The sequence below is a fragment of the Rhododendron vialii genome, chromosome 9a (assembly GCF_030253575.1).
Source record: "Rhododendron vialii isolate Sample 1 chromosome 9a, ASM3025357v1".
Classification (NCBI taxonomy): Eukaryota; Viridiplantae; Streptophyta; class Magnoliopsida; order Ericales; family Ericaceae; genus Rhododendron; species Rhododendron vialii.
Genome location: NC_080565.1, coordinates 5,480,292 through 5,505,728, shown reverse-complemented (window position 1 = coordinate 5,505,728; position 25,437 = coordinate 5,480,292). Strand labels below are relative to the sequence as shown.

Genomic DNA, 25,437 nt, shown 5'->3' with positions numbered 1-25,437 from the left:
AAGTTCACGTGTGATACTTGCTGGTTAGGTGGGTAGAATGTAGAGCGCTCTTTCCTGCGGAGTTACCAATAAATCAAAAATCCTTTCCCTCACAGCGCTTTCTGTTTTTGTTGAACAGCAGAAATCCCCCCACAGCCACAGCCAAGCTGAGAAACCCTTCTTCTTCACTTCAGTCGGCATTTCTGTGTCGAAAATCAACTCTCTCTCTCTCTCTCTCTCTCTCTCTCTCTCTCTACATTGCGATTGGGGATTTCAAAGATGATGACGATCAGATCAATCCGTCCCAATCGATGGCCAATGTCGTCGATGATCCTGAGCAATTTGTATTCTTCTAACTCGTCTTCGGCCGCTGCAGTTCAAGCGGAGCGAACCATCAGAGAAGGACCCAGGAACGACTGGACGAGGCAAGAGATCAAGTCCATCTACGACTCCCCTGTTCTCGACCTCCTCTTTCACGGGGTCAGCATTTACTCTCTCTCTCTCTCTCTCTCTCTCTCTCTCTCTCTCTCTCACACACACACACACACACACACGCACACACACACACACACAATTTGTTTATGAGATTTTGTTCGGCTGCTGTGAAAAAGAACATCTCCAGCCCTTACTCTTTCGATTGACTCATAACCAAATTTTGAGTAAAAGCCCTCTAGTCATTGCCTCAAATACCAGATTGTGTATTACTCAAATTCAATGGAAGGAGACAGATTTTTAATTAAGTCTTCGCTCTCACAGTTTACAATTAATTACGGGGTACATATACTCTCTCTTCTATAAATTTGTTTTTGCAATTTTGTTCAGCTGCCGTGGAAGCAAAAGGCAAAGTGAAATTTTGGAGCATGAGAATTTTATCCGAGAAAGAAGGGGGTGATAACGATGCAGTTAGATGTTCAAGTTTGGATTATATATGTAACAGGCCTCAAAATATATATAACCTTAGGTTGTTTATGAGACAAGCATGCTGATCTTGAACGAGCTTTAATCAAGCCGAACACAAGCAAATTTCGAGTAGCTTGAATGTTTTGTACGTCGTAACCTGAACAAGCTGAGTCGATGGCTTGAAAATTTAACGAGATTCAGTAAAATATGTTCAAGCTTGGTTTGTTTATGTAACAAACCGATTTTGAACGAGCTTTTAACGAACAAGCATGAACTCAAACTCGAGTAGTTTGGTTCGTTTATCAGCCCTAGGCTCAATTGCAGCTCAACGAAGAATATCAGAACTTGAAATTTCTGGACCATTTTAGGCTGTGATGATGGTAAGGAAGGAACGAGAAGTAAAAACAAATGTGAAGAAAAGTGTGAGAAAATTTTAGTGCGCTCAATACTTTGTATATTTATTTTCCCCTCACTCTCTTCTCAAACCAATTGTGCATACCGATGCTCTAGACTATCAATGAAGGAAACATGGTAATGTGCACAAAAATTGAATTGGGTCTCTTGGCCTGCTCTCTCTAATGCCATTCGGCTTTGATTTGGGGGGCATGGTTCCGCAGCAAAACAGGTATAGGGGGGCCACTGTTTTAGTGGTATTTTGAGAGTAGCCACTTTGTGCATATTGCCAAAGGTTAGGTCTGTCTCCAATCCTCCCCCGCCCATACCCTCAATGATTGGAGACTACATGGGTTCTGTTGTTGTTGTTGTCTCTTCTCAAACCAAACAAGGAAAGAGGATTTTTTTTTAAACTTTCCTTTTTGGTACTGATTATTATTATGCTTGTGATTACCAGTTACCAGCTAAATATAAGCTATATCTCCAACCTGCGTAAATTAGTAGCTTTTCAATCCACGCAAAATGCAAATCAAGTTCGGCACTACTAAGGCATCCTTCTCTGCCAGCATTGTTTAGCCTCATTTATATGGAGTCTCAAATAATTGCTTCTGCATATTGCGTAACAACCCACTTTTCTGTGGTTACGGGGGATGATTCCCTTTTACATATGCATTGAGCATTTGCCACTGCTGGCCCCATTTCCTCCAAAGGATTTTGATCTGGGGACTGGGAGAAAAAGCTTGTTGTCCAAAAGATTACTTTGGCAGTCTAGCTGAGTAGTGTTGTTAAGATATTTTTTGTAATTAATAAAAAGGACCAAAAAGAGGCCAATTCTTGATTAAAAGCTAGTGCTTCATGTGCAACTGACAATCTTACAACAATGATTGGACACTTTTAAGTGATTAATTTCATAGTTTTTTAAAGACACTACAGGGAGAGTGAAAGGGCCATCAAACAGGAGGATGACTTTTGCTTGGTTCTATTTATGGTCCAATGTTTAAAAGGATTGGTTAGACATAATGCATGTAATGGCTCTAGTAAGTTGGGATGGACCTTTCTCATGCAAATTGATTTTCAGTATGACAAACATCCTCATAGTGGTCCTAGAAACCAGCATGATGCTTCCGTTCCTTTTCAATGGGTATAATGATGGGGTATAATGATGATGTACCAGTTGGGAGAAGCATGAAGAAAGAAGAAGTGAAGGACCGGAGAAGGAGAGGAGGAAAACCAGGGACAAGGAGAGAAGTTGGAAACTGGGAAACAGTTTGAAATTCTTTAATCCATTGTCTTACAATCATCCAAGCCCTTCTTTGTCTTCATCATGTACTCTATGCACATGAGCATCTACAGCAATTTGATTGAATTTATGTGATAATGGGCACGTCAATGAGAAGCTACACCTGTTTCAGTCCTTATTCCTTGCTGTCATTATTTTGGTGTGCCTGCTGGGAATGAGCATTTGATGTCCATTTGTACTTATAAATTTTCACAACTCATCTGTTCACGTGCATTGAGAGATGGAAATGTTAATGTTTGAAGGTCTGGAGTTAGATCCCATTCATATTAAGTGAAAATGGTGTTGATACACAGAAGCTTTCTATGATTCTTGACGGTTCTCTTTCATGGAGTTTCCCAGAAAAAATTGCTGTTGCTTTTGTGGGGGTTGTTACCATTTCATTTCTAGATCTCTGTCTAGTATTTGAATTTTTTTTTTTTTTGCTTGTATTGGTGTGGTTGTGTGCAACCATAATTACTATTATTTCCTACTCATTCTCCTTCTTCTGCTGCCATGCTTTAGTTATTTTGAGCTGCTAATCTTACATGGATTCATCCTCTTATAGGCCCAAGTACATAGATATGCTCACAACTTTAGGGAAGTTCAACAGTGTACTCTTCTATCTATAAAGACGGGCGGATGCAGTGAAGATTGTTCATATTGCCCTCAATCCTCCAGGTATGACACTGGAGTGAAATCCCAAAAGCTTATGAACAAGGACGTGGTTATTCAGGCAGCACAAAAGGTGCTGTTTCTCTATCATCAGATCACTCTATTATTTTGCTTACTACTTTTATAATGCTGCTGAATGGTGCCAGCTAATAATTCTTTTAAATTGGTGAAGTTGTGCAATATGCTTTATTGTGTTTCATTTATCGGTGGCCATTGGCAGGCAAAGGAAGCTGGTAGCACTCGTTTCTGTATGGGTGCTGCATGGAGAGAGACTGTAGGAAGGAAGACCAACTTCAACCAGATTCTTGAATATGTGAAAGAAATAAGGTAATGAAAAGGGTACTTGCATTTTTGCTGCCTTTTTTTCTAATCACAACTTGAATTCCAGGTTCAAACTCACTACTCAGGAGCTACTTGTCTCATAAGAAGAGTACTTTTAAGTGATTCCTGGTATGATAATAGCATACCAAACATTCATGATCTGGATGGATGTAGCCTGTGTGCAGGGACAGAGCGAGGATTTTTGCGGGGGTGGTGGGTGGGAATATACACAACCAAAAAAATTAAAATAAAGAGAGAGACAGACAACAATGTGAACTTTTACTAACTCAAAAAAATACAAAAATAACACCAATGCATATAAAACTAAACATGTTTCTTATATCAACTTAGATTGCAAAAGTATTAACGTTTCTCTAATCCTATCTACTAAAATCAGGCATATTTGATTAAATGACAATATTAACCAATTACTTATAATTTTTCTAACAAAAAAAAATGGAGGGGGACGGGCTATTTGGTTTGATAAATTAATTTTTTCAATGTAATAGTAGGGTTTTTTTAAAATTTTAGGCTGGGGCGATGGCCCCTACTAGCCCCTCTCCGGCTCCATCCTTGCTACTACCTACATATTAGAAAGGTAAGTAATATGCTTGGGCAGTGTTATCTACCAAAATGAAAGGCTTCAAGGTGAAGGTGCATTGGAATAATGTTCATAAGGGTCCTAACTGGATAAGAAAAAGTGGGGAAAAAAAGGAAAAAGAAAATGCAGATAATGGTTGGACTTCCTCGTAAACCAGAAGGCAATGCTAGAAATGATATTGAAGATGCTAGATGTGCATGTGGTTTTGTACATTTTAGGTGTTGCAAAATGAGTGAAGGTGTTTGTCCTTTCGATGTTACTGTGAATGCCAATAAGGCAAAATAATTACATGCTTCGAGATTATACTCAGCCTTGGTAGACTAGGGCGTTACGAAAACTTTGGGGAACACATGTAGAGCATATTATAAGTATTTCGTGACTTTTAGGTTTGTATCATCAGCCATTGTTCAACCTGCATCTGATCAGTCAAATATCATTAGCGGTCATAAAATCATGGAGCAGAAGTCTGTTGCACTTTAATTACCTGTATATTAGCTTGTTAAAGCTGGAATCTTGTTATTTTGCCGAGTGGCTGCTTTTCTTTTTTTGGTGGAAGAACTAATTATCTTTCCATTTCCTTGATCTGATTCCTAATAGGAGTACATGCATGCCCAACTACAATAGCTTATTGCAGAACATACTTCAGAATAAGTTAAATCAGTTGCCCCTCAGAGCAAATCAAACCCTATAGTTTTTCTTTTTTATGGACTTGTTCTACCCCCTCAAACAGTCCCCTATTATTCTAGTAGGCTTCTAAATTTTAGCTCCCCTTTGGCCTAACTTTTTGGCGCGGTCTTTTTGGTGATTTTATCTTAATTCTTACTAGATTTGGGTCAAATTTTTACTCACATCGTCCGTCTCAAGGCATCGTAAAAGTACAAATACATAGACTGAAGCTGAAAAAATTACATATAGGACAACGAAAAAGACCCCAAAGGCTCTTTTCTAGTAAGTCACTTTTTTTGGGTCTTTTTCATCGTCATATATTACCTTTTTCAACTTTGGTCTATATTTTTATACCTTTTTGATTGAGATGAACAATGTGATGTAAAAATTTGTCCCAAATCTAGTAAGAAGTAAGAGGAAACAATCAAAAAGACTGCCAAAAAGTTAGGCCAAAAGGGGCCTTAGTTTACTTTTGGTTTATCAAAAGTTGCGTACTGGAAAACTAGTAGTAGTAAAATTTGTAATGTTCTTACTTTCTAAGATCTATTTTCCACAAGAAACTATTCATTTCTTCATGCATTGCGTTGCATTATTCCATTGCAAGTTTGAATGTTTGTGATGGAAGAAGATTTGTTAAAAATGCTAGCAATTTGGGTAGCAGTTGTCTGAATATCCTTGTTGGCTCATTAATTGGAATAACCACGTGAATCTAATTATGAAATCTTCCACTCCAACGAATCAGCCAGTTACCGTATTGTACTTCGGAAATACGCATGAACATTTTCATGGAACTTTTGGAACTCACTAACAAGAAAAGGGCAATAATGAAAGACGATATTTAAATTTGTGAAGCACCGACACTCCTTACTAGTTGTATCCTTGGCAAACTCTCCGGAGAGGCGGGGACACGTATGGGAGACGCAAGGTGATGTGTCCAAATAAATTTAATTACCTTTAAGCAGGGTAATCAGGGTAACACCGGGACACATTGGGGATGTTGAACAACTTGATATACATTGTTGTGCCCATTTCTTAATAGCTTAGCTTTTGGTACAATCGGTAACTTTTCATGGTATCAGAGCTCAGGTTGTGAGTTCTTGGGTTGAAGTCTCTCTATTTGCATTTATTCCATGTTCGCATTCTGCTTCTCCTCTTTTTATTCTATTTTGCTCTATCTATGAAAATTTGCATTTCTGTGTGCAAGACAGGGTTGCATGTGACAGAGGATGTTAAATAGTTTGATATACATTGTTGGACCCATTTCTTAACAGCTTAAGCTTTTGGGACAATTGGCAACTTAATAGGGATACCCGTGTTTCAACTTGGGCACGGATGGAAACAAGTTAGGGATCAATTTATACTACTTGAAGCTCTTTTTGCGAGTATGATATTCAAAAAATATGAGAAAAGAGTACGAATAAGTGAATTATGACCAAATAAAACTCTCCTTGAACTTGTAGTGTGTAAAAAGGAAACTACAATAATTGTAAAGATTTTCCAGATGGGATGTTTGTATAAATGACAAGTAAGTGTATCCTTTTGTACATGCATTGTGGTGTGTCCCCTGCTCTGTTTGTGTTCCTATTTATTTTGACATGTTGTGTCCGTGTCCTTGTCAGTGCCCGTATCCGTGCTTGTTAGATTTAAGTGTTCTTAGTTCTCCCTTGTGATTTACTTTCCTCGCTAAATCAAAATATTTATCTATCCTATAATTTTTTTTCGCTCTTCATGCCTAAATTTTTACTCTGTGTCATAAGCTTATCTCATGTTGCAGGGAAATGGGGATGGAGGTTTGTTGTACCTTGGGAATGCTAGAGAAACAGCAAGCTTTGGAATTGAAGGCAGCTGGCCTGACAGCTTATAACCATAATCTTGATACCTCAAGAGAGTATTACCCTAAAATCATAACAACAAGATCATATGATGAACGCTTGGAAACCCTTACGCACGTTCGCGAAGCTGGGATCAATGTCTGCTCAGGTAATTTGGTTAATGCCTTGTTCTCTTTGCTTTTCAAAAAATACCCTCTAGATTCCCCCTACTTTCAACATTTCTCTCTCTATCTCTCTCCACTTATTACCCCTACTATTTTTCAAAAAAAATTTCAAATCCAAATCCAAACACAGCATAAATCAGTATAATATTTTTTCCCTTGCCTTGGTGATTAGAAGCAGAATAATGTTGTGATTAACAGCTTTTGTGCAACTACTATTGGATTCTGACTCCTCAGAAGCTGTCCCAGTGTGTTTGCCGCCGCATTTGATTCTGCTTTTGATGCTTCTCGATTTTGAATACCAATCTAAATGTCTTGACAAGACTGACAAGGGTGGATGTTATTTGGTTATTAAAACCATAACATTGGAGTTTGAATACTTTTTGAATTCTTAGAGAAGAAGAGAGCAATGAAATTATCACCCATTTCATAAATTAATGTACCCTTGTGTTACGTGTGTGTTCCATATCCGTATGGACCGTAGCCATACTCAACGTTTCACTTGTTTTTAAATGAAACTTGTCTACAACTTAGTGAAAACTAAAAAGTAAGGCTCCTAAACTAATAATCAATCCCTACTGTTCTATATTTGTCACTAGAAAGTTGAACGATTTCTAACCGTTCTTGAGCTTTTTGTGTTAACACTAAAAAATAGCATGAAGATGTAGCTATATAAACATATCTAGCCGTATCAGTATATTATTTTTCTAGCTTCTCTGTTATTTCTGTATCATACGCGTTTCCCTTATCCCTATAAGTGCTTCCCTTATCCCTATAAGTGCTTCATAGGTTCTAAGAGGCCTTGGGTTGAAGTCTAGCCACACTGTTACATCAGTCGTTGTGCACTCTCTTATTCATGCTCCTTGTTTGAGTTAGTCTGTTTGTCTCCGAGTGCAAGGCCTGTTTTGGCAGACAAGGTTGGGCTTGTTTGGTAACATCTTAAAGTTTTGGGACAGTGGGTGATCCAGTTTGTTGTGTTTGCTGGCTTAGCAACTTAAAAAATAATGGTTATTATTGCAGATTAGGGATGGCTTTATAGGCTTAAGAAAAGTGCAGATTTAATTTTCTTTTGCACAATTATGTTTTAGGGTTGCTAGTCATTTTTTTGAGGTTAGCTCACGCAGGTAGGAAGTTATTCTAGGTAAATTTGCACATGTAACAGATTTCAATGGAGGTTTTGGTGATAAATTTTAGATTTTTGTATATAACCTATATTTTCTTTTGGCTCTCGTTAATCATTATATTTAGTTCGACTGTGAATGTAATATAATCCTTTCTCGATTAAACATTTCAGATTGTGGGGGTTACCTGATTTATAGAGCTAACCCATTATTTTCTATTCATAGGAGGGATAATAGGACTTGGAGAAGCAGAGGAAGACCGAGTTGGTTTGCTGCATACGCTTGCGACACTCCCTACTCATCCAGAGAGTGTTCCCATCAATGCACTGCTTGCAGTTAAAGGCACACCTCTTGAAGATCAAAAGGTGATTCTCATAATCTGTCTCTGTGAATTATAGAAGAGCATTAACGTTCTGGCAATAATTCTATCTCGGAAAAATAACTTCGGCGCTTTTCGTTTGTCCATTTCGACAATCGTGCCTTTAATCGGATCTGCCAATAATGGATTTTCGTAAGTACCTTATGAACTTTTGTTTGCCAACAATTAAAACAAGTTTACTAAAATACTTTACTGTTGATCCAATTTGAGGCACGACTACCGAAAATACGACAATAGGAATGGCAATGGAGCGGATATTGAGATATCTGTACCCGATACCTGAAAATATCTACGTACCTGAATCCGCCCCAATAACCGAACGGGTAGAGCCATAGAGACCAGTTGTTCCATAACCGAACCAAACGGGTTTCAGATATTCCCCGAACTGAACGGATAACCGCAAAAAGAAGAGAACGCTCACAAACTCAGATGAGTGAACTGATTTGCATTTCTCAAAGATCAAATCCAAATTGAGGAAACATAGCAAACATGAAACAAAAGCCACAACATCAGATCGTTTAGTACCTGGAGATATAGATTAAATACACAAACAAATGGATACATTACAAGCAGCACAGCAAAGAGGGAGGTCGAAGGTGGCGCTGAGAATGGGCCGAGGATTGCCTCCACCATAACCGTGCTCGCTGGGAAAAACTTGGTTACGGTTCGGGGACAAAGGAGCAGTTTGGTTCAGATACCCATCGGTTCGAGAGAAATTGCCATCCCTGGAGAAAAGCAAGATAGGATGATGCGAGAATGAACATTATATTAAGGTTTCAGCCGCTGATAATGAGAATTTTTTGAAAGCAAGTGAAACCTATTTTTGTTTCACAACATTTTGGAGTTTTGAAAATTGTTACCACAAACGATGTAGTTAATCAAATCCTTTTCTTTTCTTTCCATTTTTCAGATTTTCAGCAAACAAAACAGAAAACATAGAATATATCTGTTACCAACCAACACCCTAAGAGTTGGTTTATTATATTGGTACATGTAAGATTTGGTTTCTAACAAAGTTTATAAGTAAATTCCAAACCTAACATCTTAGTGCATTTCCAATTCATCTCCCATCAATTTTCCATTTTGGAGACTGAAAGTAATGTATTCCATTTTAAAGGGTGGGGTTTAGAGAACTCATTCACACCAATTCCTATCCACATTTTCCATTTTTATCTCTAGAACTTGCCATCCCTCCAATAATCCATTTTGAACTTGTAATTAAACATGATCAATATTGGTCTCATTCAAAAGATATTATCGAAATCATTACCAATGGTCTCAATTATATGAAGCTAAAATTTATGGAAAAAGCGTTATACCTATTTTATAGAGAAACCAAAAAAGTGTAAAGAATATGGTTGGTATTGATATATAAAGTCAAACGGAAAAGGGTAAGGTAGGAATTTTGAAATCTCTATTTTGGAGAATTGAGTCTCCAAATACATCATTGCTCTCCGCATTTGGAGAGTCGAATCTGTTTCCATTTTGCAGAATCAAAATGGAGCATGATTGAAGCGTATCCATGTTCAGAGAAATGAAGATGTGTTGGAGATGCTCTTATAGAACTGAATCATACTATGTACCAACCAGCTTCCTTTCCCAATAGACTGCTGAATATCTCAGTGAACCAAGGTTAAACCCTCAGCTTATTCACCATACGTGGTAGAGGAAATCGATCACATTGCACTGATGGATTATATAGTTTATCCAAAACTTCGCATTGTTTGGACGACATCTCTTTAGCCCGTCATTTGTTGCGATCGTTTTTAGCATCACCTAACAAATCCCATATTTCCTTGGACTAGCTTTTCAAGATCGATTTCTTGTTGTTTCCTACTTGTTTATCCAGCCAGTTGAGATATGGGAGATGGTTCGGATGATAGGCACGGCCCGCATCATTATGCCAAAAGCAATGGTTAGGCTGTCAGCCGGAAGAGTACGGTTCTCCATGCCGGAGCAGGCTTTGTGCTTTCTGGCCGGAGCAAATTCCATCTTCACTGGTGAGAAGTTATTGACAACTCCCAACAATGATTTTGATGCTGATCAACTCATGTTCAAGGTGCTCGGACTCATCCCAAAAGCTCCCAGTTTTTCAGACGATGAAGCGAAGGATTTAGAAGCAGAAAATTGTGAAGAAGCTGTGTCCAGTTCAGGTTGAGAATTCAATGATTGGAATCGGATTACAGTTTCTATGGTGGTTGTATCATGGGAATTATATGTTCGTTCGGTCATATTATAACAAAACTAAGCTGGAACATCGTTGTCTGCTGCTTTTTTTATGCCTGGAGAACTGGAACATTGTTGAAACGTAACATTACAAGGGTTGTAGGCCCGAAAACCGTTGAAGCTAATTCATGCTAGTTTAGATGTGGATCCAGAACGATCGCTTTTACACCCCAACCAAATTTTGTTCACCCTCACTTTGTTCACAGCAACGGTGTGCTATTTTGGATCCAACTATGATGATTGAAACAAATTTTTTTCCGGGATTCATTAATTAAGGAACTATGTGAAAATTAGCTCTAATCGGGTTCCCCTTGCTTGATCTATGAACTTTTTTTTTGCTTTGGAATTGGATTTTTAAATATAACATTTGTTTGCATGGTATCATAATAAATGAATCTGGACAAAATGATGCTTTCAATCATCGAAGTGGTACACGAAATGAGCACACCATTGCGAAGGTGGACAAACCGAGAGTGAAGAAAACTCTTCTTCCCCCTCCCTCTCTCACACGCTTATTACTTTGTGTGTGTTTCTATTTCATGTTTTTAGGGTAAGATAAGTCAAAGATCAGAAGGCTAGAGCTATCAACTCAAAAAATTTAACCCCCAGAGGACTATGAATCTAAACTTTTATGAATTAAGGATTTCGAATTTTTAAAGGAACACTTTCGTAACAAAAGTTATCCTTATTACACCGTTTCAAGAAACTCTTATTACCATCTTTGGCCATCAGCAACCATTTTCGTCGAACGTACTTATTTTCTTATTACACCGTTTCAAGAAACTCTTATTACACCATTTTGGTTGGTGTAATCCAACATGATTGGACTTTGATGTAGAACGTACTTATTTTCTAGGATGTAAGAATGAATGTAAACTTGGGATTTATCCATCCCCACCATTGCTCACGCAGACACTAACTTCCCAGAACTTAAAATGTAAGCACGCCTCTCCCTCCCTAAGTACGAGAGAGAGAGAGAGAGAGAGAGAGAGAGAGAGAGAGAGAGAGAGAGAGAAACTAATTATGAAAACAAGAACGTCAAAATACATATGACAAAGCAGAAGCCAAGAAAAATTATGAGAGCAACCCCCAAGAATTGGGCCAATTCCATATCACAGAAGTGACAAGAGGCCTTCTCATGACATAACTAATCCCAAGAGCATCGTCCCCCGCTAGTGAACGATAAAATTGGTCTCCTATAGATTAATCAAGGTGCAAGCAAGCTTGGCTCGAACACCATGAGTAACCAAAAACAAGTGACTGCATATAGATATAGCACATGGACACATAGCAAGTGACCGCAGAGGAGCTTCAGAGAAACAAGAACCACACAGCAAGGATGACTACAAAAGCAGAAAATCAACAAATAAAAAACTGCAAGAAAAATCACAGCAGCAAATTAGAGGAATTTTACGCAGCACCAGCAAAAAGTTATCAAGTTCACAAGTAGACGGGGTTAACTCGCTCAGCAAGATACAACACTAAAGAGCAGTTCTAAATATATATCCAGAATCCAGTTAGACTACTGCACTGGGCCATTACTTCAGTTAGAGTACTGCGTCGAACCCGTTACTTGGCCATTCAAAAAAAGAAATCGGACCACCATTACTTGATCTTGCCAATAATATCTGCGATGACGTCGTCCATGTCAAGTTCCTTCATTGGTTTAAATGGCCGCTTCATATCCTGCAAGTTGAGAATAAGCAGTTCAAGAGAGGTACTTTTTTAGCAAATTATCTGAGACAACTATACCAATTTTTGATAACTCAGGTGTCCGGATCAGCTTACGCGCACGTCGACTACTCCTAGGGGACCAATGAGCATTAACCCACTCACAAGTTCAGAATCAATGCGTTCATGTCTATAAAACGGACCTTATCTACCACGATAGATAGCTGATTCAGGAAAATGGGCTTTAATAACAATCCAAAAGCAATATTTATTCAGAACATAAATTACTGCCACATTACAGGGGAAATTAGCATGTTGAAACAAGAAGTTTTTTTTAAAGATAAGAAACTAAAAGACTAATATTACGAGTAGGAGCCCATCAATGAAAGAAAAAAAAGAAGACAATTACATGCAAAAAAAACCTCCAGCAGCATATCATACACTGCAGTCCAACCTCTAGTCATAAGAAATGTAGTGGTCACAGACTCGCAGTTGACAGGGAGAAACGTAAACCCGAAAATTTGACAAATAACAAACTCTATCCCATAAAGAGCCTACATGGTATTACTTAACGAATCTCCTTTCATCACCAAATTACTTTTAAAAAATGAGAGCAATTAACACAGTCCTGCAAATTTTTTTTTGGTGAGTCAAAAGTTGTTAGAATAATTAAATTAGCACATTAAAAGAGGGGTTGAACTCCTGAGCCCTGACTTCATTTCTCCCGGCACCCAAGTGCACCCCTGATGCCATTGGGCCAAAAAGCCTCTAGACAATCTTATTTTACTTAGTCCCACAACACAACACTTCCGCTTTCTTGCTGCTACCAAAGCCCCTAAAGAATCAAACAAGCAGCCGGAGCCACACAACACCTATCCGATTTCAACTAGTAAAAAACAATGTTTAGGGCGAACCATGTAAATGTCTCCTAGTGTGTATGTATATGTTTGTAAGTTTTTCGTCACCTTAGCATACAAGCTTCACTGTCATAACACAACTCCAAATAATTTAGGTCCCCAACTCCAAATAATTTAGGTCCCATAGCACAACTCATTCTAATGAAATGTGCCACGAGATGGATGCAAGGTGCCTCATTATCTTCTCAGTTTTCTTTGCTCAATCCACTAGAAAACTAAAATGATAGTCAAAATTTGAAATGCTATGACTGATTCCACAAGGGTATTCCGTATACCTACCTCATCTAGAGAATAAAGTTCTTTTCCACCCCTCCAACTTTTCATCACTCTTTGACTTTTCTAACATAGGAGCTAAGTCATGTAATCCTTTGGTAAGACCTTCTACTCCCACTCTCAACCCTCGCACTATGCTCTACACTAAAACAAAATTTAACATTTTGGGATATTTTCGAAAGACGATTTTACTCTCGAGCTCCAGCTCCAGCTCCTGCTCTCGCTTGTGCTTACGTGCATTAGGTGACTAAGCACAGGAGCCCCAAACATATCCTCCCTAGGATTATTCCTGAAAAGTAACTCATGCTTGATGGGATAATGCTCGATGGAACACCCTAAGAATAACAAAGCTGACTGTCAAATGCTTTGGTTCTTGCTGCTCATGTTGTGCACCCCATAAAAGAAAGGAGAAAAACGTTGATGCATCTTTATGTCATCGTTGGTTTGGTTTATAGTTTGGGAGCTCTTCTACTTGTCCATAGGGTTCGTTTGGGAATAAACAATGAAGATTTATTAGTGTCAGCAGCACAAATTCTTCAACAATGCAATTAGGTTTTGCAACCAGAACGATCCCATTCAGTGATGTTTTTGAAAACTTGGCTGCTATGAAACTAGAAAAGAACTTTAAGGGGACAATCCAAATACAATAAAGCTATGGGTACATATGAGAATGTACATACCATGTACATATGAATTTTGTGGAGCCCACCTCGGATCCCACAACAATGATTCAAACCGCCCATTATTTTTAAAACATTTTTGTATGGAGCTCCGTAAAAATTTAGCTCAATCCAATATTGGTAAGGATTTTTTCTGAATTTGTAAGGGTGAAACTACTTAACTGTTCAGTTGTCCCTACGCATTCCCAAAAAATCCTTATTGATATCGGATTTAACTGGGTTTTTTATAGGGCTCCATAAAAATATATTCTAAAAATAATGGGCGGTTCAGATCATTTTTTAAGAACCCAAGGTGGGCCCCACAAAATCTATATGTCCATGGTATGTACAATACATATGTACCTATAGCAGTACTCATCCAGATAACGTTGTTCTGATATTCAACTCACTCAGTTCCCAAGCTTTATAGCACAAAATATGGGCTTGAACCGGGGGTGGATGCAAGCGTGAGTACTTGTTTGGGTAGTCATTAATAAACTAGATATCTAGTAGCTTTATTAAAAAATCATACACAAAGATGAACGTGAATAAATCGAAAACAAATTGCAAGCACACAAATTGTGTAATTGCACTAAAAATTTCTCAAATATTGAAATGGTTGCATAATTGGTCATTATCAGCGCAATTAACACATGACTTTCTTTATACCCAAACAAGCAATCATGCCATGCATAAACCATTATTCCAAATTGCAGAGAAAAAACCCGCCCTTCTCTTCTAAAACAATTGGCTGAGCATGTTACCTAATGGAGAGGAAATAAATGAACCTTAAAATAGCTGTATTTTGGAAAGACTAGAAAATTAATTATGTAGTGGATCGGGTTGAAATTAAAGTGGTCTGGGTTCAAAAATCAATAAATTTGAGTTTAAATAGCACGACATTACTAGTGTTTATAATCATTTAGGGTAGTCTAGTGCATTTCAAATCACAGATATAACATGCAGTGACAAATGTAAGTCAAATGATGGTAAAAAAAAATATTACCAGAAGACTGATGAACTTCTCGCCGCCTTCCTCCCGTATTTCAAAGCATCCCCTTCTAGGCTAAAACGGTATTAAAAAGAGGAAAGCGAAAAGAATGAGCCATCAATTTATGACAGGCAAAGACAACACATACTTGGAAGCAATATAATGCTTATGAAGAAAGAGAATGCTGCCTATAGGCGATGCAGTCATATCATGCTTGTCACAGGAAAATAATTTATATGTTAGGCAATAGTAATTCTTACACAATAGCAAAAGGGCCTCCAAAAAGAACAATCAACCATCCACTCATGAACCAAGTCTCCAGATCACTTACTTTGACACAAGCAATCAGGATGTCTCCTGATGTACTAACGCTACCCAACTTACTCTAACTCACTTTGCAGAGCATAGTGACAGCATGTTATAGCCAATCAGCCACTTTCGGAAATTTCAACAAGTCAATCATCAAATTAGCATATGCATTTCCTTTACATGAGTGACTTGTTTCATCATCATATCGAGATGTTGCAAATGGAATTGTCCTTGGACTTGGTGTGGGGACTGTCTAATGCTGTTAAGATTTCTACAAGCAATGAGGAGGGCGGGCTGAGTCAAGTCATAAGTTTTGGTGATAGGCAATGTCTTCATATTAATCCTGTCAAGTTAGACAGCACCAAAGGCTGCTTGTTGTATCATTGCAGATCTGGCTCAGTCAGCGTCAGAAAGTATGTTTGATAATAGGTCACCGTAACCTTTTATGTACTTGTTCAAGGTAAAAGGGAGAACATACAGAAAATGATGTGATGAAGTTTTGATGTAAAGCTACGGAACATGCCACATATCTTAGTTGCAAGAAACCACAAGACAAGAAGGATCTCAAAAAGATCGCCAAGGAAAGGAATTTGGAGGCCAAACATAGAGAGAAGATCTAACAGAAGCCAAAGAACTACCAAGACCACCGAAGATTTGCATCAAAAGAACAATGAAGATCTACCAAGAGCACTAAGGTTCAATGAAGCACCCCCTAAATAATTGAGAGAGCCATGCTATATTTATAGCCAAAGTGCCCTTCCAAAAGCTAGTCATTGCCCAAATTGATATTCTTGCACTCCAAGTCCCAAACCAGTAAGGAAACATCCAAAACAAAACTTTAAGAAGTCCAAGACTAGTCTAAGAAGGGAAAATAAATCAAAACACGCTCCGCACAAATACTCTCCACGTCAAGTAGGGCCACAACCAAGATGGGTCGGGCCCAAGCCCAACTAGAATTGAGCCCTGTACTAGATTTTGAGCCCAACCCCAACTGATCAGAAGCAGAAATTTGCTTATTGCTCAACATGAGCCAACGAGCTCAATGACAAGAACTCAACAGATTGAGACAATTTCAAACAAATTAAAGCATGGATTTTTCAATGTTGGATTTAAACAAAATCGTGCTGCAATATTACTCAACTTCAGCCGACGAACTCAATGACAATAACTCAACAGATTGAGCCAATTTCCAACAAATTAAAGCACGGATTTATTCAATGTTGGATTTGAACAAAAAACTCTAGAGATCTCTACCCTTGAAAGGTATCCCAAATGAGGGCAGAACAAAGAAATTTTCTCACTTTTTGCCTATGCTCCCCAAAGGATAGGTCCGCACAGACATAAATAACATAAGAACATGGTAACGTACAAATCAATCCTGAAAATTAAACATGCAACAAATTGAACCACATCCACTCAAGCATATACCTTTTCTGGGTTGACAAGCACAGTTATTCCAGGAAGACCATTTTCCAAACCATTCTTCACTTGAACAGCCCTTGTCTTAAATGAGTTGCATTGTTTGCTAAAGAAGGGGAAAATGTCAATACAACTAGCACAAAATCGAAGACCAAGAATCAAACTTTAGAGAAATACTACCCATTGTCAAAAGAATCATAAACCAGTCCTAAATGTGAAACTAAACTACAGTAATTAGAGCAGGCAAATACAAGCAAAATGGTAGTGGTACAATAGGGTTCGGCTTATATAAACCAACAATCATGTAAAGTGTCCTAGATGTGGAAGCAATTTTCTTCCAACGTAGAAATATATCTCTACAATTAGTATCCCAATTTTATCTTTTTCTTCTGAAACCCCATCGTCAACATATTAACAAGCTATTAACAAGCTGATCGATTCATTAACTAAACAAGCCAAGCTTTTCCGAGTAGAGAATGTCATGCTCGACTTATTTATAAAACAAGCCTAAAACTTTAGCTCGAACTCAGTTTGATTACTAAACGAGCCAAGCCGAATGGAGCCTTAACAAGCCGAAAGCAGTTCGGTTCATTTGCAACCCTACTTATCCCCAAACCCTTTATCCCCTTCCCTTCTCCGCCCGACAAACGGGCCAATTTTGTGAAGTCTGTCGCTAACGCGTGTCCACTCAGGAGAGAGAGAGATATGGACCCAAACTCTTCTCTACCACGCATTGTGTGGACCCACTTAAATGTGTGTGGTGGAGGAAGAGTTTGGAGCACCGCACCGGGGGCGGTGCCCAAGTGCATTGAACAATTTTTCAGAGAAATGGGGTTACCAATGCTCGATGACGACGGTCTTAGTCTTCCCCTCGGCTGCTGCTCCTTCTGATTCCAGATGCTCCGCCACCGCCGCAATCTTACCAGCTTCTTTGACGCCCTTGCCTCTGCCCTTGGAGCCGGTACTCGACTTGGGCTTCTTCGCCTGAGGCAACTCGTCGGACTCGTCGACCCGGCGCCGAGTTGAGGAGCTCCGAGTCACCATTCCACCGTTGTTATTCTTACTGTCGACAGCTTTGGGTACTACACCGTCGCTCCACTTTACTGCTTTCTTGGGCGCCATAGCCACCTGCACAGACAACACTCTTCTCTTCTTTGTTTGGAACTTGGGGGAAGTGAGAAAGTAAATTTTTTTCTCTCGTTTGGCTTGGAAGGAAAAAAGAGAGAAAACATACAGAGTCATTCTACAACCACATCCAACTACACATCCAAATACACACATCATACTCACAATACGGATGGAGCCCGTATACACTATACATCCAGTGTGTGTAGGCCCCACCTCAATTGTGAGTAGTGTGTGTATTTGAGTGTGTGATTGAATGTGGTGTTAGAAAAATTGAAACATAAAAATCTAGAAGTGGGAATACTGAATAGTACAGTACTCTTCCGTTCCGTTTCATATTGAGACTCCACTGCGACAAGTCGTGTCATATTTTAAATAAAAAAATCAATTATTTTTTGCATAATTTTTTGAATTTTTTTCACCAAATTAAAATACTAATACGGTACAAAAAAATTCAAAAAATTATACACGTAAATAGTTGATTTTTAAATTTAAAAAATTATAAAAGACAGTACATGATATGGAAAAGAGGAAATACTATTTTCTTCTCATTTTCTCCTATTTTCCTTTCTTCTTTTTTCACACCATCTTCAACTTCCAAACAAAAACCAAAGAGGATATGGGATGTGACTATTGAAGTAACCAGTCACTGCTGCTTGGCAATAGCCCCTTCGTTATTGGCGCCCCACGATTCTCACTAAATTTTTTTATACCTTTATCACTTTCCCGCGCTTTGTTAACCATGCCCAAGTTTTTTTGGGAGGTTCGTATTTTTGAAAAATTAGGAAAAGATGCGAATCGTTTTGTGCTCATTGCTCGTTTTTGTGCTCATTATAGATGCTCGATTAAGTTACATTATGTTAGGGTGATTTGTAGATGAGCACTTACGAAATAAACTGTTTCGATCGTTAAAGGAGATCATGGTAGGTTAGTATCACATAAGTCATCAAGTAAGAGTTTGTCACATGAGAGGATCTTGATTCTATTCAACTTTGAGATAAGTACCTGACCTATTAAATATTGTTTCTAAACAAGAATCCATTTTTATTTTTTTCTATTATTTTTATCTTGTTTATATCTTTCAATTTATAATATTTTTTTTATAATTTCAAAGATTTTTTCTAATAAAAGTAATTGAAATTTATCAAATAAGATCCATATTGAATATTTTTTAGCATTATAGATTGAAAGATATAAATAATTTTTTGAAATATCTGAAATATTAAAATGGACTCTCATTTAATCTACTCTCATTGAAATATTACTACATTTTTATATTGTTAAAGTTGTTAAGTAATTCTGGCAGCATTGCAAAGGAGCCCCACAATAGGTACCGACCACCAAGGATGGAGCTAGGGGGCTAGAAGGGATGTCAACCCCCCTATAATTAAAAGAAACCCTACTTTTACATTGAAAAAAAATTTATCATCAATTTTTTTCTTTTGATTGTGTATATTCGTCCCCTACGCAAAAATTTTGGCGCCATCTCTGGCTCTCTGCCGACCACATTCATACCAATGGGAACACAGGTCTACTCTGGATTCTGTACGGATGATCTGAACCGTTCAATGATTTTGTTAAAAAAATCGAGTGCGCCCCGCGAGAATCGGATCTCTTTCACTTTTGGTGCATTATTCATGCATCTCGATGAGAGGAATCAAAAACATAAAAAAGAAAAAGAAAAAAAGAACCAAACTAATTTTTTAATAAAGACAAAAATAATTAAAAAAATATGATCCAAACTGCCTTTTTTAATAAAGAAAAAATTAATCCAAAACTTTTTAAGTTTTTATCACAATTTCTTAATTTGTAGATTGCTCTCTATGAGACAAATCAATAATTAAAAAAAAAAAAGAAGAAGCTCTAAACTAACAAAAGTGAAAAAGATTTGAAAATCAAGACAAAAATAATCATGCAGGAATATTATCATGCCAAAATGGGCCTAAGCAGCAAGGGCGGATAAGATCTCGTGAAGGTCCAGAGTACCAGATTCTGGAGAAGAATGTGTATCTACAGTAAAAGTGACAATTTCTTCTAGCTAGCTGTAAACGAATCGAGCAACTCGCAATCTTGTCTCGGCTCGTTAAGGCTTGGCTCGTTTAGTAAATGAGCCGAGGTCGAACTTGAGTTTTCTTCGAGCTCGGTTCATTCGACAAAAACTCGGCTCGATTAAAGAGGCTCGTTTAGTAAATAACTCAGCCCGGCTCGCTAAGGCTCGAGTCGAGCTCAAACTCGAATTTTTAGCTCGTTTAGTAAACAAGCCGAGCTCGAGCTCGACAAAGTTCGACTTGGCTTGACTCGTTTACAGCCCTTTTGTGCATGCCACTGTCTGTGTCCAATATTTGAGCCTCGCTTTGACATGTCACATGTTCTGGCTGGTCACCAGAGAGAGGTAACAGAAAAGCAAGTGATAAGTTAGAACCAGAAGTATTAACGCTTGACAGTGGCAACCGACCCCACGGATGCCAAAATTCGAAACCTTCAGGTTTGTCCGGGCTCCGGAATTGGTACTCGATTTGCATGCAAACTGAATCAGACACTCGATTATAAAAAAAAAAAAAAGGCAGTGGCAACCAATCTTATGAACAATTTTGTAAAGACTAGATAAAAGAAATCAAACCCGAGAAGCAAAGGCCCAAGGCAAGAAGAACACAACTTTTTTCATTAATTTATTAATTTACCAAATAAAAAGACCTTCAATAATTCCTGGTGGAGTATTAGATAGACAAAAAGTCTAGAATCACACTTGTCACATATTTACGTGGCGTTTGTGCATTTGGTTGTGATTCTGGACTTTTTGATTAGACAAATCAAGATGAGATATGAGAGCTGCTACTCCCCCCGACACACACACCCCCCGGCCCCACCTCAATTCCCGGAATTACCCCCCCCCCCCCCCCCCCCCCCCCCCCCCCCCTTTGCTCTCTCTCTCTCTCTCTCTTCCTTTTCTTTCTTTTTTTCTTTCCAGTTTCCTCACTACTACAATAAACCATAAAGATCACAGCTATTGGCTATGATTGTAAGTTTTTTATCACGCTCCTGCTACCGTGATGGATCTGGGTGTGATTGTAAGTCACTCTCTTTTATCACGGTTATAAACCATGATTGAAGGAGAGAAACAATCACGGCCAAAAGGCGTGATCATTTCTCTTTTATCATGATTATGAGTTGTGATTGTTTCTCTTGGGCGTGATTGTTTCTCTTTTTTGAAAGTGATTGTATGTCACTTTAGATCACGGTCTGTAACTGTGATTGAAAGTTCAAAATAATCACACCATAAACTAAAATGAAAAATTATTGCGCGTGATCTTTTCTTTGAATCTATTAGACCATCTTTTCTTGTCATTGCCAAGTTTCAAACCCACGCACTCATGGTTGATTTATCAAATCCTTACCACTAAGCTAGCCAAGAACTTCTGTTACATTAGGAAAACAAAAATATTTATATTTACTTCCTAAAGTGAAAAAACTTTTTTTTCTTTAAAATTTGCTGAATTTTTTGAAATGCAATTAACATGATATTAAAATATATATAAAAATACATACGCTGAAACTTCCCATTTGGTCTAATCCAGAGGTTTACGTATGCCATCAATATAGTCATGTGCTTAGCACTGAATTGATTTCCAATTAGAGAAAGTGAGTGATTTGGAAATGCCTCTGGCATAACATTGCATGCCTATCTATTACGTACACATAAGGACGGAACCAGGATTTTACCCTAACAGTGGCGAAATGAATACTAAAAAAAAAAAAAAATACATTACAATATTAATAGTCATTGGCTCCGGAAAACATTAAAGTAACATAACAAAAACTAAACTAAATGATGTTTGTCATTTACACATGGAGTACAAACGAAGACTAATTTTAATTTTGGGCAGCGATAATGACATAATAATTAAATTTCCTTAATTTTTTTAGGTTAAGTTGTTTTAGTGTTAGAGTGTGGAATATTTTTTTTCTTAATTACACATCATCATTTTTATTATTTCACTTTGGCCCATTAAATTTAGTTTTGGAATATTTTTTTGGGTCTTCTTTCATGAAAAAAAATAGAAGATTTATGACTAGTATATAATAAAAAATAAGGAAAAAAACCTAGCAGTAATGAGACTATATAAGTTTGGGATAAAAAAAATTGTCACATATAATAATTGCATTTTCTAAAATTCTCGTCGTGGCAGTCGCCGCCATTAGACCCCTTTTGTTCCATCCTTGGTTAGCATGTCAGTTGGGCGCAAGTCATTATAGGTCATACATTATAATGATGCAATATTATAATGTGGATCCAATGCTCATTCATTCTGCAATATTATATTGTATGACCATTTATTATAAATTCTCTCACCAAAAGTGCAATAAAAAACTCTTAACAAAAACTCTCACTTAAATCAAGTCTCGCAAAATACTAATTTCCACAACAATAAAAAAATAACATTTATTGGCTTCTCCAATCCAAATGGACGAATCTTCAATCAAACAAATAAACAAATAAATAAATTAATGAAGTGCGGAAGTCTTCCAATATTGGATTTGAGCAAAAAAAATTCACACACAATCCTTCTCAAATACAAGAATGACCGTGTGTGGGGATAAGCTCATTTAATGTGCAATTGAGACATTTCGTTTGTTTATTTTAGCAAACTTTCAGTGAAGACTTTTACAATCAGCTTCAATGACAACGTATGAGGTCCTTGTTTGCCACCAGCTGATAAAGTGGGGACCTATTAATTTAATGGGAAATGAATTTCATTCAGTCCTTTTGATTCCCTCGTTCAACAATAAGTTGATAATATTTTCTCATCAGACACCAAACCATCATTCTTAATTAAATGAAACCAATAAGAGAGACCAAGACTATTTGAATAGTCCACATATGTACTTGTCAGCAATAAGTTGATAAGGTGGGTACCTATTAATTCAATGGGGTATCTTTCTGCTTGACTCGATATCCAACCTAATAGAATGACTAATTTGGAGATAGATCTCATCCACCGCTTATTAGTGGGGTTTCAATTGAAGTCAAGATAAAGTTCGTAAAGACTGAACCTCAATACAAAAATGCATTACAATATTAATAGTCATCGGCTCCAGAAAAAATTAAAATAACACAAAAACTAAACTAAATGATGTTTGTCATTTACACATGGAGTATGAAAAAGGACTAATTTTAATTTTGGGCATCGATAATGGCATAATAATTAAATTCCCTTAATTTTTTTAGGTTAAGTTGTTTTAGGGTTAGAGTGTGGAATTCTTTTTCTTAATTACACATCATCTTTTATATTATTTCACTTTGGTCCATTAAATTATTTTTGGAATACTTTTTTGGGTCCTCTTTCTTGAAAAAAAAATAGAAGATTTGTTACTAGAATATAATAAAAAAATAAGAAAAAAAACCTAGCAGTGGCGAGACTATATAAGTTGGAGATAAAAAAAATTGTCACATATAATAATTGCATTTTCTAAAATTCTTGACATGGTGGCCGCCGCCACTATACCCTCTGGTTCCATCCTTACATACACAGTAACGCAGATTGCGGAATTACTTGGCAAATAGTTTCAACTTAACCAATTCATCATTGCTTAATTAAGAGACAAGAATCCAAGAATACTTCTTTCTCTCTCTGCTAATTAATCCTCTTGTGATCAGTAATGAAACAGAGTAAGACCAGTGGCACATCAAAATAGGCTTCAAAAAAAACTAAACACAAAACCAAGATTAATTTTTATCCAAATCCAACCGAAAACTGGACCAACGATCTCTTTAGCTGAAAAATAAGACAACCTCAGAAACCCATTGACGACGATGATCTCGAGCCAAATAAGCCCCTCAAGAAACTTTGGACCCCAAAATCTCAAAACCCAACTCCATTCTCGACTCACCATCGTCGAAGAAACAACTGGCACTGGTGAAACCCATTCGTGGAATTTGCCTTCTCTCTCTATATATCTTTTTGGGCGTGAAGATGAAAATGAAACGTAAAGATTTTTTCGGATGAGTGTAATTAGGGCTTATTTTCTTACCTTTAAAAAAAAAATTTTTTTTTCAAAGTCCTTAAACGACATCGTTTTCCTCACATAATTTTTCAAAACCCGCCTAAATGAGTATCAGTCCGCCCACGTGAAAATTCAAACTGCCCGCCTAAATGGCTAGGCTTTTTATTTAGCCGCAAGAGTGAGATTATTTATCTCACTTTTTTCTGCGCTAAGTTTTTTATCACGCTACAAGGGTGAGATCTTTTTTTTTTTATCTCAGCACAAGAGCAAGATCTTTTATCTCATTCTGTTCCGCCCTAAAATCTTTTATCACGCAATAAGGGTGAGATCTTTTCTCTTTTTTATCACGCCACAAGGGTGAGATCTTTTGTCTTTTATCTCGCTACAAGAGTTTTGTCTTTTATCTCATTCTTTTTTGCCCTAAAATCTTTATCACGCTACAAGGGTGAGATTTTTTCTCTTTTATCTCGCCACAAGAGTGAGATCTTTTATCTCATTTTTTCGCCCTAAAATCTTTTATCAAGCCGCAAAAGCGAGGTCTTTTATTCCGTGTTAAAACCCATTTTTTATCTCAGTTTTGGAGTTAAACTGTGATATAAAAATTTAAGTATCACTTTTTATCACACTTTCACTGAAAACCGTGATTTTTGTGAATTTCTTTAGTGTGATACATATTTATTATTGTAGTAGTGCCTTCTTTCTTTCTTTTTTTTTTTCTTTTTCTTTCCGGTTTGATTTTTTTTTTTCATTTTATTTCATTTTCTTTCTTTCTAGTTTGAATTTTTTTTCTCTTTAATAATAGGTTCAAATCTAATTCTAGGCTTTGTAAAGTAATTGAGAAAAAAAAAAGTGTTTCAATTGATCATGTTTATACGACTGTTTTATTTTTCTTTTTTTGTCCTTTATAGATTAAAAAATATAGTTACGAAAATAAGTGTTTCAATTTTCAATCCGTTTGAACCAGTGCAAAGATATTATTTTTCTGATCATTTCATCCTAAATGGTCGTGATAAATTTTTGGCTCCTAGGCCTTTCAATGAACACCCTAACCCTAAGAGAGTCCTGAAACTAAATAATGAGTCTTAGGGTGCTCGTTGAAAGGCCGTGAAGCAAAAAATTCATTAAGATTACAATTAGTGTTCGGAAACTAATTACGAAATGTATTTTGCAAACGACGTACTAATCCAGAATACAAATGTTATATTTAGGATTACTTTTTTTTAACTATAGTACAATTTAATAAATTTATTAACCATTATTTAGCATAGATCCTCTTAACTGATTCAGTAGTATGTTGCTTCAAATCACGTTTCTACTCCATAGGATTGCAAATGGCTGGTTTCTATTTTTTTTAAAACTAAAACGGAAACGTTTTAGGGGCTTCGTAGGGGCTACTGTGCCAATGGGAACAGCAGAGCCCTCGGGCCCCCCCCTACTTTTTAATTTAATTTTTTTAATTACTTTTAATTATTTAATTTCTATAAATACACCATTTGTATATTTAAAAATATAATTCAAGAATTAAGTGCTTTAATTTTCA

At 37.1% G+C, this 25,437-nt stretch overlaps 2 protein-coding genes and 1 non-coding gene across 3 annotated transcripts; 2 read left to right on the top strand and 1 right to left on the bottom strand.

Annotated features, from left to right (window-relative positions):
- Positions 1-15: 15 nt before the first annotated feature.
- LOC131300000 (biotin synthase, mitochondrial) lies at positions 16-10,681 on the top strand. The gene is made up of 6 exons (XM_058325609.1): positions 16-459; positions 3,117-3,296; positions 3,444-3,550; positions 6,586-6,791; positions 8,151-8,290; positions 10,154-10,681. The coding sequence occupies exons 1-6, from the start codon at positions 259-261 to the stop codon at positions 10,460-10,462; spliced, it is 1,143 nt and encodes a 380-aa protein (XP_058181592.1). The 5' UTR covers positions 16-258; the 3' UTR covers positions 10,463-10,681.
- LOC131302149 (small nucleolar RNA snoR100) lies at positions 1,395-1,503 on the top strand. The gene has a single exon (XR_009191623.1). It is a non-coding gene; the product is annotated as a small nucleolar RNA snoR100 (small nucleolar RNA).
- Positions 10,682-11,905: 1,224 nt separating the features above from the next.
- Positions 11,906-18,010, bottom strand: LOC131300001 (uncharacterized). The gene is made up of 4 exons (XM_058325611.1): positions 17,608-18,010; positions 16,779-16,875; positions 15,057-15,116; positions 11,906-12,216 (listed from the first exon to the last, which is right to left on the bottom strand). The coding sequence occupies exons 1-4, from the start codon at positions 17,889-17,891 to the stop codon at positions 12,136-12,138; spliced, it is 522 nt and encodes a 173-aa protein (XP_058181594.1). The 5' UTR covers positions 17,892-18,010; the 3' UTR covers positions 11,906-12,135.
- Positions 18,011-25,437: the final 7,427 nt, after the last annotated feature.